This window comes from Salmo salar, chromosome 13 (genome assembly GCF_965601325.2).
Source record: "Salmo salar chromosome 13, fSalSal1, whole genome shotgun sequence".
Classification (NCBI taxonomy): domain Eukaryota; kingdom Metazoa; phylum Chordata; class Actinopteri; order Salmoniformes; family Salmonidae; genus Salmo; species Salmo salar.
In genome coordinates this window covers 106,673,922-106,688,737 of record NC_138303.1, presented here as the reverse complement: position 1 = coordinate 106,688,737, position 14,816 = coordinate 106,673,922, and the positions used below count along the sequence as shown (strand labels likewise).

General features: G+C 45.5%; 1 protein-coding gene across 2 annotated transcripts in view; it reads left to right on the top strand.

The window, feature by feature from the left end:
- The window catches only part of znf532 (zinc finger protein 532), a 43,478-nt gene that overhangs the window by 16,728 nt on the left and 11,934 nt on the right, over positions 1 to 14,816 (top strand). For both annotated transcript variants that reach the window (XM_014138849.3, XM_082960568.1), the window contains 5 exons: positions 817 to 1,990; positions 2,209 to 2,616; positions 13,758 to 14,003; positions 14,213 to 14,442; positions 14,585 to 14,748. In XM_014138849.3, coding sequence (XP_013994324.2) covers positions 842 to 1,990; positions 2,209 to 2,616; positions 13,758 to 14,003; positions 14,213 to 14,442; positions 14,585 to 14,748 — 2,197 coding nt within the window. In that variant the 5' untranslated portion in view covers positions 817 to 841. The remainder of the gene's footprint in view (positions 1 to 816; positions 1,991 to 2,208; positions 2,617 to 13,757; positions 14,004 to 14,212; positions 14,443 to 14,584; positions 14,749 to 14,816) is intronic.

Sequence of the window (14,816 nt, the reverse complement as noted above, 5' to 3'; positions counted from 1 at the left end):
GAGTGAAAACACCGCCAGCATTCAAAAGTGACCAAAACATCAGCCAGGAAGCATAGGAACTGAGAAGCGGTCTGTGGTCACCACCTGCAGAACCACTCCTTTATTGGGGGTGTCTTGCTAATTGCCTATAATTTCCACCTGTTGTCTATTCCATTTACACAACAGCATGTGAAATTTATTGTCAATCAGTGTTGCTTCCTAAGTGGATATACTGCTCTAATATATATACTGCTCAAAAAAATAAAGGGAACACTTAAACAACACAATGTAACTCCAAGTCAATCACACTTCTGTGAAATCAAACTGTCCACTTAGGAAGCAACACTGATTGACAATAAATTTCACATGCTGTTGTGCAAACTCTCAAAACCTAACTTAACTCACATAAACTGCAATGAAAATCTGTGGTCAACTAGCTAGAAGCGTGTCTTCAGTCCCAAAATGTACCGTTATTTTCGAGTCCATTAAAATGTTGAGCTCGGTGATTTAATCATCCAACCTCTAGAGAGTGTCCGAAGTTAGGGGGTGTCCGATGTTGGAGGAAAATTAGCTACATTTAGTTCTTCTAACCTGCTATGAAAAAATCACTTCCGGTCATAGCTGTATACCACCTAGTCAAAACCATGAATGCTTGTCATGACTTTGTTTAAAATATGTACATTAGCACTCCAATGGCATTATGGGTGGAATCTGGAGGCTTAATCGTTCTCCTCACCCTTCTTTTATGTGTTGACAATATTATTCAGATTTAATGAGTTTGTGTATTCATTTGTGTACTAGCTAACTAGTTGTATTTTTTTGTTATATCTCTTCCAGGCTCTTGCATCATCACACCAAAAACATGGGCGATATGAAGACCCCAGACTTTGACGACCTCCTGGCAGCCTTCGACATCCCAGACATGGTGGACCCGAAGACAGCCATCGAGTCAGGCCACGAGGACCCCCACGATGGCCAGCTGAAACACCCCAGCGTCCCCCATGAGGACCCCCACGATGGCCAGCTGAAACACCCAAGCGTCCCCCACGAGGACGAGGCACACACCCCCTCTGGAGCTCCAGACGTGGGCGTCAGCGTCATCGTCAAGAATGTCCACAAAATGGACGCCGGCGGTGAAGAACACACACGACCAGAGGAGGTGGTTCAGGCTGACCCAACCACCATGGTGAACCACAATGGGCTTCAAAACGGGTACCTGTCAATGTCACCTAACCACCGGTACAGTAAGAACAACGGAGCTGATAAGACTCTGAGAGATGTGGAGGCTCATCATGGATTGGCTATCAGCTCCAACTTCATCTCCCACTCTACTTTTAACCAGTTCAGTCCCATTTCCAGCGCTGAGGAGTTTGACGATGACGATAAGATTGAAGTTGATGACTCTCTGGACAGGGTCAAGCAGAGCGCCCTGCCATTTTTTAGGACAAACCCTCTGACAGAACCACCTGCCAAGAGAGAGGAGCAGCTGACCACAAAAGCCGTACTGGCAGACTCTCATAGCACGGCCAAACCTGCGAACAAGTCCAATGGAGACTGCGACAAATCAAAACTTGATAAAAACAACAACAAGACTTTGGTCACCGTTAGTCTGAACCTTTACGACTCCTCTAAATCAAGGAAACTTGAAGAAGAGAAAGCCAAAGAGACAACGGCCCCTCGCACCCAGGAGGGGCCAGAGAGGGAGGCTGGGGAGCCCTGTGTCCAGGCTGTGTCCACCAGTCTCTCCCAGACCAAACAAGCCAATTCATCAGCCAAACTTTCCTCCTGCATTGCTGCTATAGCAGCTCTCAGTGCTAAGAAAGCCACAGTATCAGACACCACTAACTCTGTAGTCTCTGAGTCCCCCCCTACCACCCAGAGAGACTCATTCACCACCATCCCTGACATCCACACCCAGAGGGAAGCCCCCAAGGAGGCCAAGGAGAGGGAGAGCCCCAGGGACCTGGTCCCGGAGAAGCCCCCAGACCAGGAGTCCCCCTCAGCTCTGGAGGTATGGATTGTGTATATGTCAAGTGTGTAAATGTTTTACTGTATTGTCTACTTGTATACGTCAGTACTATGTGTCTAAGACTAACCTCTAGGAAGAGTCAGATGCTCCATTGACGACTACGGTACCATTTATGTTATGCAGTCTGTCCACAACAGATTTGTCCCAGACAAATTTCCGCCCGGGGACAATAAAGTTAATCCTATCCTATTCTATCCTAGGTGGCCAGGAGGCTGCAGTCCAAACAGCCAGAGGGCCCCGGCAGCCCAACCACCAGCGAGGACAGCAGTAGAGGCTCTGGTTCCCCCTCCTCTTCCCCCTCCACACCCGTCATCCCAAAGGTCCGGATCAAAACCATTAAGACCTCCTCTGGCCAGATCAAACGCACCGTCACCAGAGTGTTGCCGTTGGCCCAGGTAGAGTCAGACCCTGAACGCCTGAAGAGAGGGTCTTCCATCATGGTCTCCTCCTTCCTGTCCTCCCCGAACTCGACGCGGACCTCCTCCCTGCCCACCACCACCCCAGGAGGAGGCCCAGGTGTTGCCATGGAGATCAACAAGCAGATGACCATCAAACCTGTGGCCACTGCTTTCCTCCCTGTGTCGGCAGTCAAGACGGCGGGTTCCCAGGTAACCAACCTTTTTCTTTGTACAGTGCCCTCTGTAAGTATTGGGACAGTGACTATTTTGTTTTGTTTTGGCTCTGCACTCCAGCAGTTTGGATTTGAAATCAAGCAATGACTATGAGGTTAAAATGCAGACTGACAGATTTAATTTGAGGGTATTTTCATCCATATCGGGTGAACAGTTTAGAAATTATATCACTTTTTGTACATACAGTAGTCCCCCCATTTTAGGGGAGCAAAATTATTGGGACAAATTCACTTAAATGTTTATTAAGGTAGTAAAAAGTGAAGTATTTGGTCCCATATGTATAGCACAGTAATGACTACATCAAGCTTGTGACTACATATTTGTTGGATGTATTTGCTCTTTGTTTTGGTTGTTACATGAACATTTTAGCCCAATAGAAATTAATGTTAAATAATGTACTGTCATTTTGGAGTCATTTTTATTGTAAACATGAATATAATATGTTTCTAAACACTTCTACATTAATGCGGATGCTACCATGTTTACGGATAATCCTGAATGAATCGTTTAAAATTATGTGTGAGAAGTTACAGACGCACCAATATCATACCCCTCACCATTACAATAACAGGGGAGGTTAGCATTTTATATCATACCCCCAAGACATGCTAACCTCTCACCACTACAATAACAGGGGAGGTTAGCATTTTATATTTACATTTACATTTACATTTAAGTCATTTAGCAGACGCTCTTATCCAGAGCGACTTACAAAATGGTGCATTCACCTTATGATATCCAGTGGAACAACCACTTTACAATAGTGCATCTAAATATTTTAAGGGGGGGGGGGGGGGGGGGGTTAGAAGGATTACTTTATCCTATCCTAGGTATTCCTTAAAGAGGTGGGGTTTCAGGTGTCTCCGGAAGGTGGTGATTGACTCCACTGTCCTGGCGTCGTGAGGGAGCTTGTTCCACCATTGGGGTGCCAGAGCAGCGAACAGTTTTGACTGGGCTGAGCGGGAACTGTGCTTCCTCAGAGGTAGGGGGGCCAGCAGGCCAGTGGTGGATGAACGCAGTGCCCTTGTTTGGGTGTAGGGCCTGATCAGAGCCTGAAGGTATGGAGGTGCCGTTCCCTTCACAGCTCCGTAGGCAATCACCATGGTCTTGTAGCGGATGCGAGCTTCAACTGGAAGCCAGTGGAGAGAGCGGAGGAGCGGGGTGACGTGAGAGAACTTGGGAAGGTTGAACACCAGACGGGCTGCGGCGTTCTGGATGAGTTGTAGGGGTTTAATGGCACAGGCAGGGAGCCCAGCCAACAGCGAGTTGCAGTAATCCAGACGGGAGATGACAAGTGCCTGGATTAGGACCTGCGCCGCTTCCTGTGTGAGGCAGGGTCGTACTCTGCGAATGTTGTAGAGCATGAACCTACAGGATCGGGTCACCGCCTTGATGTTAGTGGAGAACGACAGGGTGTTGTCCAGGATCACGCCAAGGTTCTTAGCACTCTGGGAGGAGGACACAAGGGAGTTGTCAACCGTGATGGCGAGATCATGGAACGGGCAGTCCTTCCCCGGGAGGAAGAGCAGCTCCGTCTTGCCGAGGTTCAGCTTGAGCTGGTGATCCGTCATCCACACTGATATGTCTGACAGACATGCAGAGATGCGATTCGCCGCCTGGTTATCAGAAGGGGGAAAGGAGAAGATTAATTGTGTGTCGTCTGCATAGCAATGATAGGAGAGACCATGTGAGGATATGACAGAGCCAAGTGACTTGGTGTATAGCGAGAATAGGAGAGGGCCTAGAACAGAGCCCTGGGGGACACCAGTGGTGAGAGCGCATGGTGCGGAGACAGATTCTCGCCACGCCACCTGGTAGGAGCGACCTGTCAGGTAGGACGCAATCCAAGCGTGGGCCGCGCCGGAGATGCCCAACTCGGAGAGGGTGGAGAGGAGGATCTGATGGTTCACAGTATCAAAGGCAGCAGATAGGTCTAGAAGTATGAGAGCAGAGGAGAGAGAGTTAGCTTTAGCAGTGCGGAGAGCCTCCGTGACACAGAGAAGAGCAGTCTCAGTTGAATGCCCAGTCTTGAAACCTGACTGATTAGGATCAAGAAGGTCATTCTGAGAGAGATAGCAGGAGAGCTGGCCAAGGACGGCACGTTCAAGAGTTTTGGAGAGAAAAGAAAGAAGGGATACTGGTCTGTAGTTGTTGACATCGGAGGGATCGAGTGTAGGTTTTTTCAGAAGGGGTGCAACTCTCGCTCTCTTGAAGACGGAAGGGACGTAGCCAGCGGTCAAGGATGAGTTGATGAGCGAGGTGAGGAAGGGGAGAAGGTCTCCGGAAATGGTCTGGAGAAGAGAGGAGGGGATAGGGTCAAGTGGGCAGGTTGTTGGGCGGCCGGCCGTCCGTCGATTTCATCTGGAGAGAGAGGGGAGAAAGAGGTCAAAGCACAGGGTAGGGCAGTGTGAGCAGGACCAGCGGTGTCGTTTGACTTAGCAAACGAGGATCGGATATCGTCAACCTTCTTTTCAAAATGGTTGACGAAGTCATCCGCAGAGAGGGAGGAGGGGGGGGGGAGGGGGAGGAGGATTCAGGAGGGAGGAGAAGGTAGCAAAGAGCTTCCTAGGGTTAGAGGCAGATGCTTGGAATTTAGAGTGGTAGAAAGTGGCTTTAGCAGCAGAGACAGAAGAGGAGAATGTAGAGAGGAGTGAGTGAAAGGATGCCAGGTCCGCAGGGAGGCGAGTTTTCCTCCATTTCCGCTCGGCTGCCCGGAGCCCTGTTCTGTGAGCTCGTAGTGAGTCGTCGAGCCACGGAGCAGGAGGGGAGGACCGAGCCGGCCTGGAGGATAGGGGACAGAGAAAATCAAAGGATGCAGAAAGGGAGGAGAGGAGGGTTGAGGAGGCAGAATCAGGAGATAGGTTGGAGAAGGTTTGAGCAGAGGGAAGAGATGATAGGATGGAAGAGGAGAGAGTAGCGGGAGAGAGAGAGCGAAGGTTGGGACGGCGCAATACCATCCGAGTAGGGGCAGAGTGAGAAGTGTTGGATGAGAGCAAGAGGGAAAAGGATACAAGGTAGTGGTCGGAGATTTGGAGGGGAGTTGCAATGAGATTAGTGGAAGAACAGCATCTAGTAAAGATGAGGTCAAGCGTATTGCCTGCCTTGTGAGTAGGGGGGGAAGGTGAGAGGGTGAGGTCAAAAGAGGAGAGGAGTGGAAAGAAGGAGGCAGAGAGGAATGAGTCAAAGGTAGACGTGGGGAGGTTAAAGTCACCCAGAACTGTGAGAGGTGAGCCATCCTCAGGAAAGGAACTTATCAAGGCGTCAAGCTCATTGATGAACTCTCCAAGGGAACCTGGAGGGCGATAAATGATAAGGATGTTAAGCTTGAAAGGGCTGGTAACTGTGACAGCATGGAATTCAAATGAGGAGATAGACAGATGGGTCAGGGGAGAAAGAGAGAATGTCCACTTGGGAGAGATGAGGATTCCAGTGCCACCACCTCGCTGGCTCGATGCTCTAGGGGTATGCGAGAACACGTGGGCAGACGAAGAGAGAGCAGTAGGAGTAGCAGTGTTATCTGTGGTAATCCATGTTTCCGTCAGCGCCAGGAAGTCTAGGGACTGGAGGGTAGCATAGGCTGAGATGAACTCAGCCTTGTTGGCTGCAGACCGGCAGTTCCAGAGGCTGCCGGAGACCTGGAACTCCACGTGGGTCGTGCGCGCTGGGACCACCAGGTTGGAGTGGCAGCGGCCACACGGTGTGAAGCGTTTGTATGGCCTGTGCAGAGAGGAGAGAACAGGGATAGACAGACACATAGTTGACAAGCTACAGAAGTGTTGTTTCTTGTATTATTGTCTCCTGTGTCTTTAGAGAACTGTTTCACTTTGATATCCTTTTTCTTCTGTCCTGATTTTCTCTTTCTTTTCTTCTGTTAACTAGATATTCTTTGTTGTTCTTCGTTAGCTAGCTAGCATCTTTTTTTAAAATTTTTATATCATACCCCCAAGACATGCTAACCTCTCACCATTACAATAACAGGGTAGATTAGCATTTTATATCATACCCCCAAGACATGCTAACCTCTCACCATTACAATAACAGGGTAGGTTAGCATTTTATATCATACCCCCAAGACATGCTAACCCCTCACCATTAAAATAACAGGGGAGGTTAGCATTTTATATCATACCCCCAAGACATGCTAACCCCTCACCATTACAATAACAGGGGAGGTTAGCATTTTATATCATACCCCCAAGACATGCTAACCTCTCACCATTACAATAACAGGGGAGGTTAGCATTTTATATCATACCCCCAAGACATGCTAACCCCTCAGCATTACAATAACAGGGGAGGTTTACATTTTATATCATACCCCCAAGACATGCTAACCTCTCACCATTACAATAACAGGGTAGGTTTGCATTTTATATCATACCCCCAAGACATGCTAACCTCTCACCATTACAATAACAGGGTAGGTTTGCATTTTTGGGGGGTATGACATTTGTGCGTCTGTAACTTTCTCACTCATCATTAAATGGAAACTGTAATCTTGACACTGACTGTAGGTCTATGAACTTTCTTTCAGCATCTTGAGAGAATGCAAATGCACAGTTAGGGATCGTTTGTAGAGGTGCTGTCTTTTATCAGCGTCATAAAAGCTGATAGTATTTCAACGACATCCATATGCATCCAAGCTGAACTGAAATCTAATCAGAAACTTGTTGTGTCGTTTACACAGCTTTCTATTATCCTTTACATCCTTTCAAACAGATGTCATTTGGAATTTTTGCACAGAAAATCTTCCCCATATTTGGGGAGAGTTATTGCATTTTCTCCCCAGTCCCCAGAGATGACAGAGAACAAAGCACATACCCCTGAGTGGCAGTGTTAGTGTTTGTCCCAATACTTTTGCTACTCTTAAATTGGGGGGGGACTAGTTTAGGGGAACAAAATGGTTCACCCGATATGGATGAAAATATCCTCAAATTAAATCTGACAGTCTGCACTTTAACCTCATATTTTGTAGTATAGAGCCAAAGAAGAAACAATGTTTCACTGTCCCAATAATTATGGAGGTCACTCTATATGGGAATGTTTGAACTTGGTCTTTTACCAAATAGGGCTATCTTCTGTTTACCACCCGTACCTTGACACAACACAACTGACTGACTCGAACGCATTAAGAAGGAAAGAAATTCCACAAATTAACTTTTAACAAGGCACACCTGTTAATTGAACTGCATTCCAGGTGACTACCACATGAAGCTTGTTGAGAGAATGCCAAGAGTGTGCAAAGCTGTCATCAAGTCAAAGGGTGGCTACTTTGAAGAATCTCAAATATAAAATATATTTTGATTTGTTTAACACTTTTTTGTTTACTACATGATTCCATATGTTATTTCATAGTTTTGATGTCTTTACTATTATTCTACAATGTAGGAAATAGTAAAAAAATTAAGAAAACCCATGAATGACTACTGTAGGTGTGTTCAAACTTTTGACCGGTACTATATATATATATATATATATACATACAGTTGAAGTCGGAAGTTTACATACACTTACAGTGAAGGAAAAAAGTATTTGATCCCCTGCTGATTTTGTACGTTTACCCACTGACAAAGAAATGATCAGTCTATCATTTTAATGGTAGGTTTATTTGAACAGTGAGAGACAGAATAACAACCAAAAAATCCAGAAAAACGCATGTCAAAAATTGTAGAAATTGATTTGCATTTTAATGAGGGAAATAAGTATTTGACCCCTCTGCAAAACATGACTTAGTACTTGGTGGCAAAACCCTTGTTGGCAATCACAGAGGTCAGACGTTTCTTGTAGTTGGCCACCAGGTTTGCACACATCTCAGGAGGGATTTTGTCCCACTCCTCTTTGCAGATCTTCTTCAAGTCATTAAGGTTTCGAGGCTGACGTTTGGCAACTCGAACCTTCAGCTCCCTCCACAGATTTTCTATGGGATTAAGGTCTGGAGACTGGCTAGGCCACTCCAGGACCTTAATGTGCTTATTCTTGAGCCACTCCTTTGTTGCCTTGGCCATGTGTTTTGGGTCATTGTCATGCTGGAATACCCATCCACAACCCATTTTCAATGCCCTGGCTGAGGGAAGGAGGTTCTCACCCAAGATTTGATGGTACATGGCCCCGTCCATCGTCCCTTTGATGCGGTGAAGTTGTCCCGTCCCCTTAGCAGAAAAACACCCCCAAAGCATAATGTTTCCACCTCCGTGTTTGACGGTGGGGATGGTGTTCTTGGGGTCATAGGCAGCATTCCTCCTCCTCCTCCAAACACGGCGAGTTGAGTTGATGCCAAAGAGCTCCATTTTGGTCTCATCTGACCACAACACTTTCACCCAGTTGTCCTCTGAATCATTCAGATGTTCATTGGCAAACTTCAGACGGGCATGTATATGTGCTTGCGGGCGCTGCAGGATTTCAGTCCTTCACGGCGTAGTGTGTTACCAATTGTTTTCTTGGTGACTATGGTCCCAGCTGCTTTGAGATCATTGACAAGATCCTCCCGTGTAGTTCTGGGCTGATTCCTCACCGTTCTCATGATCATTGCAACTCCACGAGGTGAGATCTTGCATGGAGCCCCAGGCCGAGGGAGATTGACAGTTTTTTTGTGTTTCGTCCATTTGCGAATAATCGCACCAACTGTTGTCACCTTCTCACAATGCTGCTTCGGCAATGGTCTTGTAGCCCAGTCCAGCCTTGTGTAGGTCTACAATCTTGACCCTGACATCCTTGGAGAGCTCTTTGGTCTTGGCCCTGGTAGAGAGTTTGGAATCTGATTGATTGCTTCTGTGGACAGGTGTCTTTTATACAGATAACAAGCTGAGATTAGGAGCACTCCCTTTAAGATTGTGCTCCTAATCTCAGCTCGTTACCTGTATAAAAGACACCTGGGAGTCAGAAATCTTTCTGATTGAGAGGGGGTCAAATACTTATTTCCCTCATTAAAATGCAAATCAATTTATAACATTTTTTACATGTGTTTTTCTGGATTTTTTGGTTGTTATTCTATCTCTCACTGTTCAAATTAACCTACCATTAAAATTATAGAGTGATCATTCCTTTGTCAGTAGGCAAACGTACAAAATCAGCAGGGGATCAAATACTTTTTTCCCTCACTGTAGGTTGGAGTCATTAAAACTCGTTTTTCAACCACTCCACAAATTTCTTGTTAACAAACTATAGTTTTGGCAAGTCGGTTAGGACATCTACTTTGTGCATGACACAAGTAATTTTTCAAACAATTGTTTACAGACAGATTATTTAATTTATAATTTACTGTATCACAATTCCAGTGGGTCAAAAGTTTACATACACTAAGTTGACTGTGCCTTTAAACAGCTTGGAAAATTCCAGAAAATGATGTCATGGCTTTAGAAGTTTCTGATAGGCTAATTGACATCATTTGAGTCAATTGGAGGTGTACCTGTGGATGTATTTCAAGGCCTACCTTCAAACTCAGTGCCTCTTTGCTTGACATCATGGGAAAATCTAAAGAAATCAGCCAGGACCCAATTGTCGACCTCCACAAGTCTGGTTCAGCCTTGGGAGCAATTTCCAAACGCCTGACAGTACCACGTTCATCTGTACAAACAACAGTACGCAAGTATAAACACCATGGGACCACGCAGCCGTCATACTGCTCAGGAAGGAGACGCGTTCTGTCTCCTAGAGATGAACGTACTTTGGTGCGAAAAGTGCAAATCAATCCCAGAACAGCAGCAAAGGACCTTGTGAAGATGCTGGAGGAAACAGTGACAGGTACAAAATTATCTATATCCACAGTAAAACGAGTCCTATATCGACATATCCTGAAAGGCCGCTCAGCAAGGAAGAAGCCACTGCTCCAAAACTGCCATAAGAAATACAGACTACGGTTTGCAACTGCACATGGGGACAAAGATCGTACTTTTTTGAGAAATGTCCTCTGGTCTGATGAAACAAAAATAGAACTGTTTGGCCATAATGACCATCGTTATGTTTGGAGGAAAAAGGGGGATGCTTGCAAGCCGAAGAACACCATCCCAACCGTGAAGCACTGGGGTGGCAGCATCATTTTGTGTGTGTGCTTTGCTGCAGGAGTGACTGGTGCACTTCACAAAATAGATGGCATCATGAGGCAGGAAAATTATGTGGATATATTGAAGCAACATCTCAAGACATCAGTCAGGAAGTTAAAGCTTGGACGCAAATGGGTCTTCCAAATGGACAATGACCCCCAAGCATACTTCCAAAGTTGTGGCGAAATGGCTTAAGGACAACAAAGTCAAGGTATTGGAATGGCCGTCACAAAGCCCTGACCTCAATCCTATAGCAAATTTGTGGGCAGAACTGAAAAAGTGTGTGCGAGCAAGGAGGCCTACAAACCTGACTCAGTTACACCAGGTCGGTCAGGAGGAATGGGCCAAAGTTCACCCAACTTATTATGGGACGCTTGTGGAACGCTACCCGAAACGTTTGACCCAAGTTAAACAATTTAAAGGCAATGCTACCAAATACTAATTGTGTGTATGTAAACTTCAGACCCATTGGGAATGTGATGAAAGAAATAAAAGCTGAAATAAATCAATCTCTCTACTCTTATTCTGACATTTCCAATTCTGAAAATAAATTGGTGATGCTAACTGACCTAAGACAGGAAATTTTTACTAGGATTAAATGTCAGGAATTGTGAAAAACTGAGTTTAAATGTATTTGGCTAAGGTGTATGTAAACTTCCGACTTCAACTGTAAGTGTTCAAACCCTTTGCTATGAGACTCGAAATTGAGCTCAGGTGCATCCTGTTTCCATTGATCATCCTTGATGTTTCTACAACTTGATTGGAGTCCACATGTGGTAAATTCCATTGATTTGACATGATTTGGAAAGGCAAACACCTGCCTATATAAGGTCCCACAGCTGACAGTGCATGTCAGAGCAAAAACCAAGCAATGAGGTCGAAGGAATTGTCCGTAGAGCTCCGAGACAGGATTGTGTCGAGGTGCAGATCAGGGGAAGGGTACCAAAACATGTCTGCAGCATTGAAGGTCCCCAATAACACAGTGGCCTCCATCATTCTTAAGTGGAGGAAGTTTGGAACTACCAAGACTCTTCCTAGATCTGGCCGCCCGGCCAAACTGAGCAATGGAGGAGAAAGGCCTCGATTAGGGAGGTTACCAAGAATGGTCACTCCAATGGTCACTCTGACAGAGCTCCAGAGTTCCTATGTGGATATGGGAGAACCTTCCAGAAGGACAACCATCTCTGCAGCATTCCACCAATCAGGACTTTATATTGGAGTGGCAAGACGGAAGCCATTCCTCAGTAAAAGGCACATTATTGGGGTGGCAGGTAGCGTAGTGGTTAGAGTGTTGGGTCAGTAACCGCAAGGTTGCTAGATTGAATCCCCGACTTCACAAGATAAAAATCTGTCGTTCTTCCCCTGAACAAGGCAGGTAACCCACTGTTCCTAGGGCATCATTATAAATAAGAATTTGTTCTTAACTGACTTGCCTAGTTAAATAAAGAAAAGATTGTTTGACAAAAGGCACCTAAAGACTCTTAGAACATGAGAAACAAGATTCTCTGGTCTGATGAAACCAAGATTGAACTCATTGGCTATATTAGCACAGCTGAAAACTGTTGTTCTAATTAAAGAAGCAATAAAACTGGCCTTCTTTAGACTAGTTGATTTAACTGGAGCATCAGCATTTGTGGGTTGGATTACAGGCTCAAATTGTCAGAAACAAAGAACTTTCTTCTGAAACTCGTCAGTCTATTCTTGTTCTGAGAAATGAAGGCTATTCAATGCGAGAAATTGCCAAGAATCTGAAGATCTCATACAACGCTGTGTACTACTCCCTTCACAGAACAGCGCAAACTGGCTCCAACCAGAATAGAAAGAGGAGTGGGAGGCCCCGGTGCACAACTGAGCAAGAGGACATGTACATTAGAGTGTCTAGTTTGAGAAACAGACGCCTCACAAGACCACAACTGGCAGCTTCATTAAATAGTACCCGCAAAACACCAGTCTCAACGTCAACAGTGAAGAGGCGACTCCGGGATGCTGGCCTTCTAGGCAGAGTTGCAAAGAAAAAGCCATATCTCAGACTTGTCAATAAAAGATTAAGGTGGGCAAAAGAACACAGACACTGGACAGAGGAAGATTGGGGGAAAAAAGTGTTATGGTCAGACGAATCTAAGTTTGAGGTGTTCAGATCACAAAGAATAACATTCGTGAGACACAGAAAAAATGAAAAGATGCTGGAGGAGTGCTTGACACCATCTGGAGGCAATGTGATGGTCTTTGGTGGTGGTAAAGTGGGAGATTTGTACAGGGTAAAAAGGGATCTTTAAGAAGGAAGGCTATCACTCCATTTTGCAACGCCATGCCATACCCTGTGGACGGCGCTTAATTGGAGCCAATTTCCTCCTACAACAGGACAATGACCCAAAGCACAACTCCAAACTATGCAAGAACTATTTAGGGAAGAAGCAGTCAGCTGGTATTCTGTCTATAATGGAGTGGCCAGCACAGTCACTGGATCTCAACCCTATTGAGCTGTTGTGGGAGCAGCTTGACCAGTATGGTACATAAGAAGTGTCCATCAAGCCAATCCAACTTGTGGGAGGTGCTTCAGGAAGCATGGGGTGAAATATTTTCAGATTACCTCAACAAATTGACAACTAGAATGCCAAAGGTCTGCAAGGCTGTAATTGCTACAAATGGAGGATTCTTTGATGAAAGCAAAGTTTGAAGGACCCAATTATTATTTCAATAAAAAATCATTATTTGTAACCTTGTCAACATTTTGACTATATTTCCTATTCATTTTAACTCATTTCATGTATGTTTTCATGGAAAACAAGGACATTTCTAAGTGACCCCAAACTTTTGAACGGTAGTGTACGTCAATTACCTCTTACCCCTGCACATCCACTCGGTACTGGTACTCCCTGTATATAGCCATGTTATTGTTATGTTATTGTTATTCGTTATTCACTGTGTGTTTATTCCTGGTGTGACTTTACATTTTTGTATAAATTTTTTTTCTTTAACTCTGCATTGTTGGAAAAGAACCCATAAGTAAGCATTTCACTGTTAGTTCACATATAACAAATACAATTGTATTTCCCATCCTCTCCTCCCCCTACTTAGGTCATTAACCTAAAGCTGGCCAACAACACCATGGTCAAAGCCACAGTGATCCCCGCTGCGTCGGTACAGAGTGCCAGCAGCGCCATCCTCAAAGCTGCCAACGCCATCCATCAACAGCAGCAGACCGTCATGGTGCCCGCATCCAGCCTGGCAAACGCCAAACTCACCGTGCCAAAGACCGTCCACCTCACCAACCTCAACCTACTCCCCTTGACCAAGGCCACCTCTGTTTCTGAGCTCCACCAGGTTTGGTTTATTATGATACCTCATTTTGTACATCAGAACTAATCTTCTATGCTAACACGCTATAGACAACAAAATATAACGTCATACAGTAATAATGAAATAAACATGAGGAATCATTCTAATAAATAAATAACTCAATAGATTAATAACAACAATAAATCCCTAACATTTCATTCAGTAACTTCTTGAATGTCTGTTCGTTTCACCAGGTGCTGTCCAGCTCCAAGCCCCAGGGGCAGCAGCCGGCGAAGCAAGCCCTGCTGGCTGCCCAGGCCCAGAAGAAGGGTGTCTCTAGAGTCCAGGTGTTAGCCAGCTCCCAGAGTTCTGTAGTGGAGGCCTTCAATAAGGTCCTGAGCAGCATCAACCCCGTCCCAGTCTACGTCCCCAACCTCAGCCCCCCCTCGGCCGCCTGTATCTCCCTACCCTCCCGCGGCTATAGGTAAAATGCTAGCTAGCTATACAGCATTTTAATTGTTTCTTCCTATTTTTATTTTATACAGTGTCCTTGGGCTTCTTGAAATGCAGTGTATATAATATACATGTTTGTATTAATGTATATTCATTTATATTATTATTTACAGGTGCCTGGAGTGCGGTGACTCGTTTGCCCTAGAGAGAAGCCTGAGCCAGCATTACGACCGTCGCAGCGTCCGCATCGAGGTCACCTGCAACCACTGTGTCAAGAACCTGGTCTTCTACAACAAGTGCAGTCTGCTCTCCCACGCCCGGGGACACAAGGACAAAGGTGACTTTTCTTCATACATGAAATGCCTAAAGCATTCACTGCCATTGATACTCTGCAATGCTTCTAAA